This window comes from Parasteatoda tepidariorum, chromosome 10 (genome assembly GCF_043381705.1).
Source record: "Parasteatoda tepidariorum isolate YZ-2023 chromosome 10, CAS_Ptep_4.0, whole genome shotgun sequence".
NCBI lineage: Eukaryota > Metazoa > Arthropoda > Arachnida > Araneae > Theridiidae > Parasteatoda > Parasteatoda tepidariorum.
In genome coordinates, this window is record NC_092213.1 from 9,727,115 (window position 1) to 9,745,359 (window position 18,245).

Sequence of the window (18,245 nt, forward strand, 5' to 3'; positions counted from 1 at the left end):
AAATATTATGGATTTTTAAAAAACTAAATTACATGTTCTAAAAAGACAGAAAAGACCAGAATACTAGACCCGGTATAATCAGACAACAATCAGGTCCTTTATGTTATCAACATGTCATATAATGGAAAAGCAGCCTAAAAGTCACACATAACTGTTAGGAACTCATAACAGTTATAAAAATGGCACATAGTTTGTTAAAAAGCATCATTTCATATGACAAAACCTTAAACAAACTTAGTTTCTTAAAAAAAATAGCAATAATGACTTCATACCACTTCCATAAAGTAAATCTGACGGATTGAGAAAGTCCTGAATCCTTGGGGTGTAAGAATCTTCCCCATAGAAATCAGCCTCATCTAATTGCTGGGACTCAATCATTTCAAGCCACTGGCAATTATGCCAACGGAATTTCTCAATTTGGATCTTCTTGGCCCACTCTTCATTATACTCCTATTAATTAAAATATGTGTTAACATTAGTATCAGTTTTAGTGTATGGAAATGCAAATAATAGCATTTTATGCTGATAGATGGAGGTCGGTAATGTTTAATAAAGTTGAATATGCTATGCTGTCATTAAGACCAGATTGTACGAGATTTAATGATAACAGTTGACCACCCAGTCTCACTCATCAATTTGTTTCAAATGTTTCTATTTAATAAAATTGTGTTCTTTTAAATAAAATATATTTAAAAAAACACTTATGATTGATATGATTATTTGATTGATATGATTGATGATGATTTGATTGATTGATATTGATTGATATGATTATTTTTAAAAAAAATTACATCAAAACCATTTTTTTTTGGTAAAAATAATGGTCACTTAGATGTATCAAACTTAAATCAATTCTTTTTTCCCAAACTTATACTTTTATTAGATTATCTGATTTTTTAATTTTTATAAAAATTTTCTTGATTTTTTTGCATTTTTATGTAACTCTCAGACTTTTCCTTCATCTGTTGTCACCCAGTACTGTTACAAATTTCAAAAAATTTACAAAATAGGTAAAAAGGTAAAATTCAAGGTCATCAGGCAGATCTCAGGGGTGAGCGATTCAAGGGGTAGTCTCTCAGTATTTATGGAGTAGATCAATAATTCAAATGCATTCAGTTGAAAAGTAACTTTAGAAAACCTGCCTTTTCACTAAAAACCAATACATCATGCATTTACAAAACATCCAGAAAGTGGGATGAATAAGTGTTACTTTTAGATTTCTTTAAAAAAAAATTTGTGGTAATCATTTTTTTAATATTTAGACTACTTGACTTCATGAAAATGATGATTGTTAAATCTTTTCTCTAAAATAGAAATATATTTCAACAAATAAGGCATAAGAAAGATGGTGTTACTAATTTCTGCCTGACCAGAAGAGGATGTTGTAATCACTCACAATAATTCTGTAATCACTTATGTGGCAGGCAATGGATTAAATTGGATGGCTCATTGGAGAGCCCCATTTCTTATCATATTTTTTGATTGTTTTTATTAATAAATTTGTTGTTATTAAATATGGTTTCTTTATTAATGCACCCATTCACCACTGAATCATTCTGCAACAGATGGAAAAGTGAGTTAAATTTAAATTTTTGAAGTTAATTATAGCATATTTTTTAATTGCTTAAACCATATCACCCTTACTAACCTAAAAGAATATTTTCTTTTATGCTAAACATAAGACAACCTCATGTCAATTTAATTTGTTTACTTATTAGTTTGAATTCTATAAATCTATAATTGGGACCTTACATTTAGTTATATAAATTATTACTGTTTCAATATATTTTGACCTCTGAGTATAGGTACATTTTTCTCATCATTTCTAAAACAGAAAAGAGGACTTATAATATGAAAATCAGCTTTCTTTTTTCATATTTTGGAGGCACCTAGTTCAGACTATTTCTCTATACTGTTATCTACAGAAAGTATACCTAAGCAGTGAAATTATGTCAAAATATATTAGAATACACAGGTGGTAAACATAGAAATTGTCCTTGAAAAACTTTTTAAAAAAATTAAAAAAAAACTGGTGGTGAGTATACTGAAATACTCAAAGCTTGACTCTTCAATCTCTCAATTATTTAAAAAATTATTTCTAAACAATTGAAAACTTATGAAAGAAAACTAAGACAATGCATTTTCTCCCATTCTCATTGTCAACATATAAACTTTATAAAACTCATTAACCTAAATTCACTAAAATATCATCAACTCAAAGTTCTTCAATTATAATCCATGTTCAAGGCAAATACATTTAGCTAGAGATGAAGATGTTGTTGCTGTTTAAAAATAGTAATTTCAGTTTCACAGTCATACGTTTACAATTTAAAAAAAAAGATTCAACATGCCTTAAATATTCAATTTGCACACAAATATAATACTCATAACAATCTAAACTGCAACAAAATTGAATGATTCCAAAATCTAGGAATTTTTGAAGTTAAATAATAATAAATCATAGAATTTTAAAATATTAATAAGCCGGTTCAAGTTATTTGATAGTTTGATTATTTATATAATTTGTATAAATAATAATTTGAATTTGTAGAAAACATTCATGGCATAAAGTAATTTATGGCATTATATTTTTCTTTTATAAAAACAATAACAGCAATTGTATAGCTTGCAATTTTCTTTTAACTCCTTGACTAGGTTATAAATCAATTATAGAAAAAAAAATTCCCAACTTTCATGAGCTTTCAAGTACATTTTATCAAAATTCAGACTAATTATACTTAAAACAAGCTGTCACATAGAAACAGTGTCCTTAACCATTTTTGTATCTTCATTTAACAAAATTATATTCTGAATTCTGATTATAGTTCTTGCTGTCAAAATTGTGATGAACTGCCCCTACTACAAGCTTTTTAAGATAAAATTATTGGCTTAAGCCCATATCTTGTCACTTGATACATGGAGCCAATCGGGGAGCGAACATCTTTTATAAATGGTCGTAATAGCAAGTAACTTACCGATATTATTTCCAGGCTTCTATCACAAAGTTTCCTGATTTCAGTATTTTTATCATGCATCAAATCAAGCAAATATCCCGGAATTTCTGAGACACTTGATAAGGAGAATAAATAGTTTATTGAATAGCCAGGTACACATTTTCTAGGAAAAGAGCAGATAAAAGAAAAACAAAAGAGAATGTTAAATTTAAAACAAATGCTCCAGATTTTAAATTTTATATAAGAATTGCATCTTTCATTTAAGGGGTTTGCATATAATTAAATTTGAGGTAAACATATTTCAAATCTTGAATTAAGTTGTGTAGTACATGATTTTAAGATTTGAAAGATATGTTTAAAAAGTCATTAAAAAATTTATTTTATATATATACACACTCAAGAGCCAAAACATTATGACCACCTCTTAATAACGAGTTGGCCCACCTTTAGCCCGCAACACAGCTGCAATCCGCTTTAGCATGGATGCCACAAGTCCTTGGTAGATGGCCGGAGACAGATTGTACCAGATGCAGATGTTTAAGTAACAGTCACTCAAATCCGAGATATTGCAACTTAGTGGTCTTTGAACTCTGAGCTGCTGTTCCATGACATCTCAAATGTGTTCTATCGGATTCAGATCCGGTGAGTTAGGTGGCCAGGACATTAACTGGAATTCAACATCATGTTCCTGGAACCACTCCAACACAATTTGAGCCTTGTGACACGGGGCTTTGTCCTGTTGGAAAATTCCATTTCCAGCTGGAAAAACAGAGACCATGCAAGGGTGCAACTGGTCCGCAATGATGTTCAGATACACTGTAGCATTTATGATCTGCTCTACCACAACCACGGATCCCAGAGACGTCCAAGAGAACGTCCCCCCAAGCATAATACTGCCACCAAAGGCCTGTGTATGACATACTGTACATTGCAGGAGCAACTGTTAGCCTGGAAGACGGCATATCCTGACACGGCCATCGGCGTGATGAATGACAAACTATGATTCATCTGACCAGGCAACTCTCTCCCACTGATCCATGAACCAGTCCTGATGTTCCCGGGCCCTGTGCAGGCGTTTTTGGCGATGACGCTTGGTCAGCAAAGGCATATGAATGGGACCTTTGCTGAGTAGCCCCATATCCAACAGTGACCACTGAACTGTGTGCTCTGATACCATTCTACTTGACCCTGCATTGTATTGGGCTGCCAGTTGAGACACTGTCAGATTCCGGTTTTGCTTCACCAAGCGAGACAATCTCCGACGACCTTTTTCTTTGATAGAGTGTGGACGTCCAACACCATGTCATCTACTGCTGGTTTCACCGTCATTCATCCACTTTGCATAAGTACTAACAACTATAGATCGCAAACAACTCACGAGTCGTGCAGTTTCGGAAATACTTGTTTCGAGCCTTCGAGTCATTACAATCTGCCCTCTATCAAAGTCGCTTAGATCCGCAGCCTTTCCCATCACAAACAAAAGTAAGCGAAAGAATGATTCTTCAAACACTCCAGCAACAGTTAAATACCACTTCCACCTGATCACGTGCCTTCCACGTCATCCAGAAGAATTCATTGCAAAATGTAGGGGTGGTCATAATGTTTTGGCTCTTGAGTGTATATATACTTAATATTGGTATATGATTCACTAGGGTTAGGATAAAGAGTAGAGACCTGTAAGAGGCATGCAAATTTCTGAAGTATTTTAAAGAAATTGCTTCAACAGTCAAGGCCACTTAAATATCCATTACAGCCCGTTTAAACAATTATTAATCGATTACCTTTATATTCTTAATCCTTTTAGAAGATAAACAATGCATTGATGTTAAAATATATCTTATAAAAATATTATCAGGGTGGCCACTCAAATCAGGTTTTAAATTTCCCTGATTTTTCCAGGTTTTCCAGGTAAAAATCTTAAAATTTCCAGGTTAATGTGTTCTTTTTTTTCATAAAGTATAAGATGGATACAACAAAAGTACAAAAATTTTAAAGTATTTTATTTAAAATGATATTTTTTTAATACATCATATTAAAAAAATAATTGAAGTACATTTATTTTTAGCATGATTTTGTCTTTTACCTTTTTTTAAAATTTTTAACGTTTTGGTACAAGTTGAATGTGGTTAAATTAAGTTGGATGTAGAGAAAATAATAAGTTTAGCATGTAAAATATATTGTTTTGATTGAATTAAAAAAGTTTAATGTGAATGCAATTTCTGCACAAAGTGCACCGAATGGCAAATACAGAGAGACTAAAAAAAAAACTTTGATTAGTATTGTATAATATATTTTCATTAGGGATGTAATGAATAGTGATTTGGCAGAGTTGCTGAATACTGAATAGTCGGCCAAACAAATCGTCTGAATACCAAATATTAGGTGGCCAAGTAGTAGCATTTTTCTTTCTAAAAAAAATCATTAATATACATTTTTTTATATATATAAATAAGTTTAGTCATTTTTGAAAATTAATCAAAACTTAGCTATATTATTAGAAGAAAGGAAAAAACTTAAAGCATCGGAACAAACGATAAATGGATTCAACCCACGGTTTAGAAGTGAAACAAATGCTACTTTTATAAACAGAAGTAAATATTTTAACTCTTTCTTCAACCTCCACCACAATCTTTGCCTTTCCTAAACTGTCTCCAAAAAGGTTTCTCCATTCATTTAGCAATCATGGGTTTTATGTGGCATTCTAGTTTAACAGAGATTAATGGAGTAAATTTGATGCATGCAAAATATAGCTAAGTTGATATTTCAACTGTTTGGCAATAATTTTTCGTTTTAAAAAAAAGTCAGTATAACGGATCATAAAATAATTTAAATTAAGAAGATCTATAAAAAAGTTCCAGCTTTTCTTTAAAATTCCCTGATTTTTCCAGGTTTTTATCTAAATTTCCCTGACTTTTCCAGGTTTTTTCCAGTATAAAAAAATTCCCTGATAATTCCAGGTTTTCCAAGTGGGTGGCCACCCTGATTATTTACTTTAAAATGTATTCAATAAAGACAAAAACATGACACTTTTTTTTAATTTTAAATAAATTTAAAGAATCTAAAAACAAGAAACAATACAAACACCATTTTTCGTATTATAAATTTGTGTAATATTACATGAACTTATTTATGAAATCCTGATTTTGATAAAGCTGTTATTGAAAACATGATTACAATACTAAGAATAAAATTTAAAACAAAATGCATTCCAGATAAGTATTTAAGTGTATTGGGTAATCAGAAAATATGGCCCATAAAATAAGTATGGCATTTACAATAAGTTTCATGCTTCTTCTAAAAAAAGATTGAGTAATATAACTTTACAAATGAGGGGATAAACTTGTTTATGTAAATGACTTATAAACTGAAATAGTGAAGGATACGAGTATCTTTAATAATGACTTCTCTCGTAGCTCTGTGGTATATAAGTTGGTAGAATAAATAAACAATATGCAGCACAATTTCATCATCTTCTTGTTTAGCTGCAATAGGAGACAAAAATGTTTTGAAACATTATTTTAGCTGCAATAGGAAACTAAAATGTTTTAAAATATTATTTCAGCCACAATAGGGGACAAATGTTTTAAAACATCATTTTAGCTGCATTAGGAGACAAAAATGTTTTAAAACATTATTTTAGCTGCAATAAGAGACAAAAATGTTTTAAAATACTATTTTAGCTGCAATACGAGATAAAACTTCTTTAAAATATTTTAGCTGCATTGGAAGACAAAAATGTTTTAAAGCATTATTTTAGCTGCAATAGGAGACCAAAATGTTTTAAAATATTATTTTAGCCACAATAGGGGACAAATGTTTTAAAACATTATTTTAGCTGTATTAGGAGACAAAAATGTTCTAAAACATTATTTTGGCTGCAATAAGAGACAAAAATGTTTCAAAATATTATTTTAGCTGCAATACGAGACAAAACTGCTTTAAAAACATTTTAGCTGCATTAGAAGACAAAAATGTTTTAAAACATTATTTTAGCTGCAATACGAGACAAAAATGTTTTAAAACATTATCAAATAACGCTTAGTAACAATAAAATCAATTTTTTCACAGAAAGTTTACTATTTATTTTTGAACACATAAACTTTCATTCCAAATTTCCAAAAGATTGAAAATTTCTATCAAGCCAACTTAGAAGAACAAACAACTGAATAGTTGACAATGTCAGCAAATTTTAATGAATAATGTAAACTACAACTACAGCAAATAAAATTTACTTAATATTAAACTTATAGAGACACAGTTTGTTAAACTTACCATTTAAGTGTTCAATAACATGTTTTATCATGCCTGATTCAAGAAGGGTAGTTGCACAAACTTCCTCAGCTGAAAATGTTCCAGCTAGAATGATAACTTCCAGAATCATATCGTCTTCACAGTTTCCTGAAATTATCCATTTGTTTATCTTCAGAAAAACTATTTTTAGTGTTGAGTTGTTTAATAAGAAAACATTTTAATTCATTTTTGCTTTTCAAATAAAACTCTAATATCCCCCGTCATCTCATCAAGAGGCGATCATCAGTTTGGGATGCGCAGCAGTGATATCCCTTCTTTTTTGACCACTTCATATCCTTTCTATGTTAGAAAAATTAATAATGTAACAAAAATTTTCATTAATTGGGCACACAATTTATTAAAAAAAAATTTTTTTGTCCCTAAACTTGTATTTGGATTTTCTTAGTTTGTAAGTTTTTTGAAAAGCCAGGAGTTAAGATCATAGTTCACCAAATCTCAATTTTCAAAAACTTATTAAAATATGACAAGATGGCAACAAATATTCAGAATAAAATATTCCTTGATTTTTCCAGACTGATTTTATGGAATATCCATGATTTTCGCAATTCAGGGTGAAAAATTTTATTATTAATTTATTAATAATGCTGCTGATAATATTTCTCAAAGATGGCACTTTGTGCAGTGTTATCCCAGTTATTTCAAAGGGATTCAGACGTTGTAACATTAAGGTAAAATTTTCTTGGTATAAAATTTTACTGTTATAGAGAGCGTTTGTAAAATTTTACTAATCCAGTTAATAAACAATGAAACTCACATTTTCAACAAAAATTAAAGAAAACAAATGCACATACGAATAATAATGAATACTTGAACCCCAAGAATGTCACCCCCCTTTGTCACATCTAACTGGGATTCGAAATTCATTCTTAAGCAGCTGAATTAGTTCAATTATTTTTCACACACTTTATACCAGAAAATATTTAATAACAAAAAAAAATTGAGATTAATTTTACAACATCTGAATTGAATATAAGCTAATTAATACATCACTGCATAAAGTGCTATGTACGAGAAATATTATCAATATATGACTTATTCATATACATATAATATATAACAAAACAGTTATGCTTCCCATTAAAGTTAGTAAATAAGAATTTTTTTTAAACAAAAAAAAATTGTTAACCAATTTGTTTTGTAAAAATATATTGAACTTTAAGGTACCTTAAACTCAAATTAATTCAATTCCTTTGGTATTTTGGGTTTTTCAGTTCAATTTCCAGAATTTTGCAGATTGATAAAATTTCTAAACTTTTTCCTGTCCTGTGACTACTTTGTATTAACTTCCCATTGTTTCATGTGTCCTTATTTCTGCAGAAAATTGAATGTTTATTGTTGCTTACATTATTATTAATTTTAGTTAAAGCTCTCAACAATATTAATTTTTAAAAATTACAGCAAAAAACATTCCATTTTTTGTTCAAAATTGGAACTAGGATCCCCAAGAAATGTTCACATACTTCTCCAACAGAAGAGAATTGAAGAGAGTATCCGGAATACCATATTTATTTTATAGCCATCATTGAACAGAAGATCCAATTTTGGATTTACGACTACCTCTGTGCAACTACATAGCCTTGTAATTTCGAACCCAATCCAGAAGACAAGGGAACTCCTGGATCAAGTATTGGGAGAAGTTTTGCCTTCGTGGAGAACTTTTTGATGGAACTAACCCGCATTTGAATTACATGGAAAGGAACCCCATGAGAACCTCTCACAGTTAGCCTGACGGCAAGGGGACTATAACCCATGATCCGTCTACCACTGAGGATATTTTTACTTCAGCACAGTGGTCGGTGCAAGCCGGGTGTAGAATTTGTATCGATCAGTCATCTCTGGGATTCGAACCTGGTTCACGTCATCAGAAGGTTAACGCTCTATCCCCTGAGCCACCAAAGTTTCCTGAATACTATATACATGAGGTCAACTGATATTTTCTTTTGTGAAATACAAATAGTAAATTAAACCGCACATCAGAAACACTTACACTCGAATTCACGATAGAAACTAACCCTGAGTTGCATTTCAAACAGGTTTTATAAGAGTAACACCATATTAGATTCAAACATTTCAATCCACCATGTATGTAACTGCATTTCAATTGGGCTCAAAGTTAATTAACTTTAACCTGAATATGTCTCCGGTTAGCATAACCATGAATGCCCAGTATGAGAATTTTTATTAATTTACAATTTCAAAAAACCGCTTTTAATTTTCGGTTGCTTTTGTTTTATATTCAATGAGGTCAATTCATCAATAGATGTAACTATAATTAATTTATATCACATAAATGCTATTTAATAAAATTAAAATAAGAATTTTCCAGAATTAATATCTTTTTTTTACCTTTAATTACTATTAGCAGTTGTTGTTGCACTTAAATAATTTCTCCCTCAGGAAAAAAACAAAACATGGATAATACAAAGTGTGACCACAATTACATATTAGAAAAGTTTTTTTTATATGCATTTTCCAATTTTAATTTTAAGAAATAAGACTCCAACTTTTATTTATTTACTTATTTAAACAAAGAGAAAAAAAAGAAAATTGGCAATCAATCAATGCTTGAAATAAATATAAAATTTAAAAACAAAGAATATAATTTATTAAATGATTAATATAAGTTAGTTAGCGAAATGATAGATCTTATCCAATAAATAAAAAATAGTTTATATAAATGAACAAGCAACATAATGAGCAATATTTAGATATGAAGATAATAACAGAAAAATAGCAGAGGATAATAAATAGCATTTTTAATATTTATTTTATTGGGTCCAATAATGCGTAGTTCAGAAACAGATGGTCAAAAAATAATGAAGAAATTACTTTTTGACTCATGGTCAATATTTACAAACGGGGTTTTTGGAACTAGGTGTTTCACATTGAGTTAGTGTCAGCAGTGAATACAGAGGTTAGAGATTAGGTTCTAACTCTTTACATTTGCCAAGTTTTATTTTCTTTTAGAAATTAAGCAGTTTTTTAAAATATTTTTAAGATGTGAATTAAAACTGTGAAAGCAAATCACAATTACATCTCATAAATAAGGAAATGACTATAAATTAAAAAGCATTTTTAAACATAACAGTAGGAAGAAAAAAAAGACAAACCTTGTGAGAGTTTCTTCTTCATAAAACCCAACAAATCGTACTGGAAGAGTAACATCTCATAATCTAATTCAGGTATCGTCAAATTACCCATGATCCCCACACATTCAAGCACAAAATCATCATTTTTACCCGTACTTCGATGAATAGCTTCACAAAATAAGTCAGCAAATGCCTGAAAAACATTTTATGGCAGATTAAAAAAACTAACAATTAATATTTTAGTTTCACAACATATAAGACTTCAACAATTATTTTGATTTTCTTTCAGAACAAAATCAAAATTTTATAATATACATCAGAAAACAGCTTTTAATACCATAACCTGACTTTTAAAATAGCAAAATAAATTAGATTTCAAAAACTAAAACATGATACAAATACACCTATAGAAAAATCTAAATATTAATAATATTTGAAATATATTCAAATCAGTTCGAATACAAGACAATTAAAAAGTGGATCACAAAAATGTCTTGATTCTTTTAAAATTTAATTTCTCATGAATTTTTGTGTAAGTGTATTTGCGTGAACAAATGCTGTATTAAATTTCAATTTCATTATATATATATATATATATATAAAAGATTGAAATATTGTCTTGATAAGTATGCAAACATTTCGAAAATAATTCTTAAATACAATGATTTCAAGAGAAGCTAAATTGTAAAGATTTTAAATGTTTTCAATTTCATTGTTAATAAGAAGAAATACCAATAACTACTTTATAATTAGAGAGAAAAAAAAGTAGGAATAAAACTAGATTTTCTTTTCAGCACTTGGTAAAAAAAAAGCATTATATCATGTGACATATTAGATTTTTCAAACGATATATTTTATCTGTTATACATAAGTTATAGTGAAGGAGTCAGTTTTTATGATGAATGTCAAAAAATTTTACAAATAAAAATCTTAGCGTAGTAAATAGAAATTTTAAAAAATTCAAAAAAGCCATTTTTTAAGGTTGAACTCACACATTAGAAACTACAATAACTTCTGAGTAAAATTAATTGCGCTTCTTTAAGAAATTTCTTTTGTACGGAAAATTATTCATTTCACCAATTACCTGATCTTGAAAGAGATTAATATGCAGGTAAATTTTAATGTTTAAACATATTGAAATTACAATATATCATATTAAAATTATACGTATTAAAAAAATTATGTTATGACATAGTAAAATTATACCATATTAAATTATATCACATTATATATCATGTAAAACATATTAAAACTGTTCAAAAAGTATAAAAATTGATCATGTACATAATCTATGTAAGTTCCAACAAAGCACAAGAAAATATGCCATTAGTATAATGTGTGTTAAAATGTGTGTTAATCAATAGATAAAATCTCATTTAATCCTTCATATTACACGACTCAAATAACAAACCGTTATTCAGGTGTGCCTTTTAATAGATGAATGTTAACATTGACGAAAGCACTTTCCCCTCAAATCACTTGACAATTTTTTTTAATAAAAAAACATTTATTTACATCAACTGATTTTTATTTTAGAAAAAGAATAATTCATTCAAGTTAAAAATAATTTTTTGTTTCGATTCATTTATATGTATTTATTCTTAAAGTTGTCATTTTCTTTAAAAGTCTACTTTCAATGATATTTAAGATATTATACCAGGTTATGCACGTAAATTATTATTTAATGCTTAAAATAATGGTATAAAAACCCTAAATATAGCTTCATTTCTTCAGGAGATGCTTTTTAATAATATAACTTTCCATTAGCTGAATGCAAAATAATTTGCTATTAAATAAATAGATTTTAATCATAACCATTTAATTTTATGCTTATTTATTTAAGTATAATTATTTTTAAAATGTATTAAATATATACAAATAATAAAGACTTGCACTACCTAGAGTAATTTAAATTAATTGATTTTTTCTCCTTTTTTGTGTTTCCTAATCTAAGTTATTTATTCTTTGCTTGATGCTACAAATTGAGTCCTTATATTAAGCATAAATAAAAAAATAAAAAACCGATTTCATTTTATAACGTATTGTGTACACGATTCTGTATATTTATATAATTGTTTTAATCATTTCAGTTAAAAAGATAAAATGTTTTCGTTATAATATTGTTCTTAAATTGTATTGAGCATAATTAATAAATGTTATCAGAGCCTTGATTGATATATGACGAAAAAAAAAGATATGATATAAATAAAATAAAAATCTGATTTAAAAATTAAAAAAAAAAAGATTTAAATAAAATTAAATTCTAAAATTGAAAAAAAAAAGATTTTTTTTCATGTATTATAAAAAAATCATGTTTTTTTGCCAGCTCTGCTACTAATAAAACTCCAAAAATGTGAGATTTGTCATATGATAACAATATTAAAATCACCATATAATTACCACAAATAATATTTTGGTAGGGCCATCATGTTGGGATATATTTCTAATCATCTTTAGGAGCAGACAATCTTGATAATGAAAAGCCCTCTCCACTAAGCGTCTCAATCCATCATTTTCACACATCAGTTGAGCGTTACGCTTGTTTGCAGCCAAGTTAACAGCCAATGCTATCAAGTACTTCGGTAATACAGTGTCAGAATGTTCAACAATCATTTTCATAGTCTGCAAAAAAAGGTTAATTCAAATTTTTTTAAAGCTTTTAAAATGCTTACATTCCACACCAATGAGAGAGAAAAAAAGTATCATAAAAAATTAGAATATATGATTACACTAAGTCAAACAATTCATCAACACTTTAATTCACTTCTTTTTAATTTTGTGAATAATAAGTGATTTAATTTACATAATTTACAAAAATAAAATTAAATAGACTTATATAGTATAGTATTTAAATAAAAATTATATAGTATGAAGTAAAATTATATAGTATAAAGTAAAATTATATAGTATAAACTTAAATACAAAATTATATAATAAATTTAATTAATATCGCACCATTTCTCATGGCGATTCATGTTTCTCAGGTCATTTTTCAATTGTTCACATGTTTGATAGAAAGTTATAAAGTACACCAGAAATTCATAGTTTATTTAATGTATAATATCATAAAATATTCTTTGAAGAAAATATTTTACTCACGATAAAGAAAATTTTACCTATAGAATAGTTTTAGAATTGACTTTTAATTAGTAGAAAATAACAATAATATTAAAATTTTTAGGACTAAAAATATTTAGATTTAATAAGCTAACTCAAAATTAGAAAAATACACTCTGAAATATTAAATACTAATACACTGAAAGATTTAAAAAAAAATATTATCAACTTTTAAAAAGATAAGGTGAAAAGTATTGTAAAAATATGTTTACTTATTTCGGAAACCATACGTTAAAAGCAACATGAACTTAACAGATTCAAAATACAATCTTTTAAAAGTGAAAAAGAAAATGAAATAAAATTAAAATCTAACACGCTGAATAACGAAAACAAAAAACATTCTTAACCATTAAATATTAATACTATAATATTATGAACTGTCAATGAAAATATTAATTAATTTAAAAGCATAAGTTCCTGAAATACTGTTTAAATACGTGAAATATTTTTCTATGATGCCACACTTTAAGCGATAAAAAACTATAACATCCAAATATTAAAAAATAATATTAATCTTGGTATATGCAGCAAGTTTCATCAGAAAATATTGAAAAAATATTAATTAAATATCTTTGTTTAATGAGTTGTAATTAAAAAGTGACTTACGATATAATTTATTAAAAATAATTTTTTTTAAAATTTTAAAATCTTTAAAAACACCAATATAGTAAAGTTCTGTCATAAATAATAAAGTAATGTCATAATAACATGAAAATCTTATAGAAATTCATGTAAATTTTAATCATTCTTTAAATAGACTTCGCCTTAACCAGTTTTGCAGATTATAGAAAACATTGTAACATTTTCAAAAATTGAAACGTCAAGTATCAAATTTAGCACCTATCTTTATTTTAATAAATATTTAAGATCATTTCTTTAAACTACACTACATTTTCTGTAAATAAATAAATCAAACATAAAATCAAGTACATTTTCAATTCATAGCCTATGAGTGAAATGATTCAAGGCAGAGTTACACTGATTTAAGCCTAATTATTTAGGACAAAAAAGAAACTTTTCATTTGAAAACAAATTTCTTTTTAGTAATCCAGAGACTCAGTAATTACAACCCAGATTTAATGCTTACTATTGATTTTTGACTATTTCAGGCAAAATATATTTATGAAATTCCTTCATAGCTTTCTTAGCTTACTTTTCCAATATTTATCTTAGCTTGCTGGCAAGACCTTCACTTCCTTTTAAATCTATATAGTTATAGCCTTTATCCTTAATACTTTACCCTATATCTTTTTCTTCAAAGAAAAATAAAATGAAAAATGTCATTAGTTTTAAAAATGTAATAAAATTAATCTTGCATAAAAAAAACTATAAAAAATGGGTCCTAAAAATATATCAAACATAATCTTGAAAAAAAAACTTAATAACTTTCAACAACCCATAAATTACCCCAAATTCAACTTTGAAGGAAAAAAATCTCAAAAAAAGTAAAAAACTCAAAAAATAAGCTGAAGTTTTTTAAAAAATTTTTGAAAAACAAACAGTAAACTGTGGTACAACACATTAAACCCTAAAAAATCAAAGTGGGTTAGGGCTTTTTTCTGAAAAACTAAAAACGTCGTTCAAACTATTTAATAAATTGAAACAATATCTAACACTATCATGATACTTACTAATGGAATACAGTCAGTGTATGTAAATAGAGATTTACACCGATCATCAAAGCTAATGTGATACAGGATGCCTAAAACTTCATTAAGGTGAGCCTTCACAGCTAGATTAAAAATAAAATCAATAAACTGATTATAATTATTACAGGAATTAAAAAATAAAACCTATTATGCTATTTATACAAATGCTAATAAAATCGCAACAAAATGTTCTATGTAAAAGCACATTTTGAGAGTTGCTTAAAAACATCCTTTAATATAAAAGGTTTTAATTTAGATTTTAATCCAAAACAACAAGTTTTCATTCAATGACAAATTATTATTCATTCCGTTAATTGGAGGCAGGAGAAAAGATTAAAAAAATAATCCACTCAGTTGCAGTGAATGTTAATTGGAGAACAGCCAGATTTTTCAGCAAAAAATAAGCACTTAAGCGCTCAAAAATATTTTTAATGACTGTCCAAAAAAAATCATAATTAGGATATGTGCAGTGATAAAAACTATTTCTTTCTATTGATTACAGTTCTTAATTTATAAACATAAAATCAACAAAATGCAAAAACATTTTCAACGAATTTACATAATCATGATAAAATAACTAGTTTCTGATAAATACTGCAGAGAAAATTATGAAAATGAAGCTTTTTTTTTGTAATTTACGATGACGATCGACGCAGCAAAGAAACATTCTCATTTTCAAATATAGAAAATTAAGCACTTTTTACAAACCCCAATAAAAAAAGCACTTTTAAGGGCTTTTAAAAAACATAAATAAAAAATAAATAAACAACTTTAAGCACTTTTAAAAAACAATACGCAGCCAGATGTATTGAAGTGTAGTGTTTTAGTGGATGTGTGCCGCAGTTGGCACAGATGACAAAAGTAGATGGATTTTTGTTAATTAGGGCAGAAATTAAAATAATTAATGTCTAATTGAAGCAGGTGAGGAAAACAGGATTAAAAATTTATTTTATAGCAGACATCAAGGTGCAAAATAAAAAAAAATGTTATTCAAGCGACATTTCAAATAATATCATAAATTTAGCATATAATATAAATAAAGACATAAATTTAGCATATAATATGCTCAAACAAATGTAAGTAATTAATCAACACTTTTTGAGTACAGAGGAGATCCGTTATAGGTACATTATTGAAAAAGAACACTGCCAAAAGTAGAGACAATCCAACCAACTTTATGATATCTCATAATGTTTAAATAATTTGGCTTAAAATGTAAGGCTAAAAAGTTCTTTGAAAATTAAAGTAAACGCAATGACATATATGCTAACTTTTAAATGAGGTTGAAGAAAGAAGGGTTAAATAGAGATTTCAATGCTCAGTTGTGACATTGAATAATAATTAGTTACACACTAGCATTGAAATCAAAACTTAGCCGTTACGTTTATTGAGAATAGTAATGTTTATTGTTTGCACTTGTTGTAAAACTGATTTAAAAATAATTGATTTATTTAGGCCGGGAAAACCTGGTTGGCAGAGCACTGGACTCACACTCCAGAGAACTGGAGATCGAGTCCAGCTGGCCAAGGAATCACAGTGAAGTATATGATGACCGGTGCAAGTTAAATCTGCCAGGTCACAAAGTCCTCCGTGTTCTCATAACAAATTATACCTCTGGAGGTAATGAATTGGAGATTGATCATTCTCGGGTTCAAGTTAAAATTAGGATTTGTGGATGAATGAATGGATGTATGAATGGGTCCGCACTATAAACTATTTAAAGAGGAATAAGGTGTGATTAAATGTATGAAATAAAGAAAATTTAAAAGCTTGGAAATATGTAATGCTACTACATAGAGAATAGAATGTTAAATGAAGTAAAGGTAGAACTTACACATTAAAGTGACAAGTTTCTGCAATAATCCACACTTGACCATTGAATTTCTAGATTCTATTGAGAAAGACAAATTTAACAATAATTTAAGAACAGCACTCAGTAGTTCTGAATTTTCATGAGGAACAAGATGAGCGACCTGTTCAACAATACAGTTGAATTCCTGAAATAAAATAATATTTTTTAAAAAGAATCACTTGCACACTTCAAAGGAGAATACAGTTTGACCCTCCATTATAATGTTTTGATTAATAAATGGTAAAATAATGTTTTGATTGATAAAAAGTAAAAAGTGACAGCAAATAATTTCTGTAGACTTCACTTCCTTTTTAAGAAATAACACAGAGAAAATTTTATTATTAACATAGAAAAATAAAAAGCTGTAAGTTGGTCGTAAAAAGTGTATTGTAACAGGGAAGTAAACAAAAGCACATGAGTTTTAGATCAATTTTCTTTCTGTAAACAAAAGCAGAACAATGTATTTGCCTACATTTATTTGATTTTAATACATTGAAATAAAATTAGTAAAATGTAATATTTCAATATCTGAAAGGAAAATTAATAAGGTGCAATATTAATTTATAATTTAAATGAAGAATATATAAAGTGTGTTTACCATTTCTTCTTTATTTTCAATGTAGATAGACAACTTCATAAGGAATGTAACAACAAGTATTAGCAATTCAGGTAATTCTCTGCTTAAACTTTTAGACAAGAGTCCAACAATTCCGCGATTTACCATTTTGTTCTCAACTTTTCTGTCTTCCGCAATGTGACTGAGAAGTAGAAAGCAGACTAAAAAAAAGGAAGAAAGAATTTATCTCCTATAATTTTAACTTTTAAAGAAACTTTACTCAGCGGCAGTGTATAAATATTCATTTAAATCTGTGTCTCATTCAAAAACAAGAAAATAATATAATTTGCTTGAAAGAATGCTTGTAAAATTTTGTTAGAAAGTTTACCTTTAGGAACTTCATACTGCCATTTACAACACACAAATGATGAATGACAAAGGTATGACAAATGATCAAAACACAAATGCTCAAATGAGTACACACAAATGATCAACTAAATGCTAAATGAAGTAACTCTTTTTTGATAATTAAAATAAAGTTCAGTTTGAAAATGTTACTATTTTTTAAAAGCTATGTGTAAAGCTTAATAAAATTTCATGCTTGAATTTTTACATAACCTCCAATATTTGAAGCTTTTGAAAATTATTTTTCCCCTGGTAGTAATCCAAAGAAGTTTTTAAAACAAAACAAAAAAGCTCTTATAAAACTTTCAGCAG

At 27.8% G+C, this 18,245-nt stretch overlaps 1 protein-coding gene across 3 annotated transcripts in view; it reads right to left on the reverse strand.

The window, feature by feature from the left end:
- The window catches only part of LOC107452286 (kinesin associated protein 3), a 41,919-nt gene that overhangs the window by 3,831 nt on the left and 19,843 nt on the right, over positions 1-18,245 (reverse strand). For all 3 annotated transcript variants that reach the window (XM_071186215.1, XM_071186216.1, XM_043047804.2), the window contains exons 11-17: positions 15,103-15,203; positions 12,755-12,976; positions 10,376-10,547; positions 7,227-7,352; positions 6,338-6,436; positions 2,976-3,061; positions 273-450 (exon numbers count right to left, since the gene is read on the reverse strand). In XM_071186215.1, the coding sequence (XP_071042316.1) occupies positions 273-450; positions 2,976-3,061; positions 6,338-6,436; positions 7,227-7,352; positions 10,376-10,547; positions 12,755-12,976; positions 15,103-15,203 (984 nt within the window). The remainder of the gene's footprint in view (positions 1-272; positions 451-2,975; positions 3,062-6,337; positions 6,437-7,226; positions 7,353-10,375; positions 10,548-12,754; positions 12,977-15,102; positions 15,204-18,245) is intronic.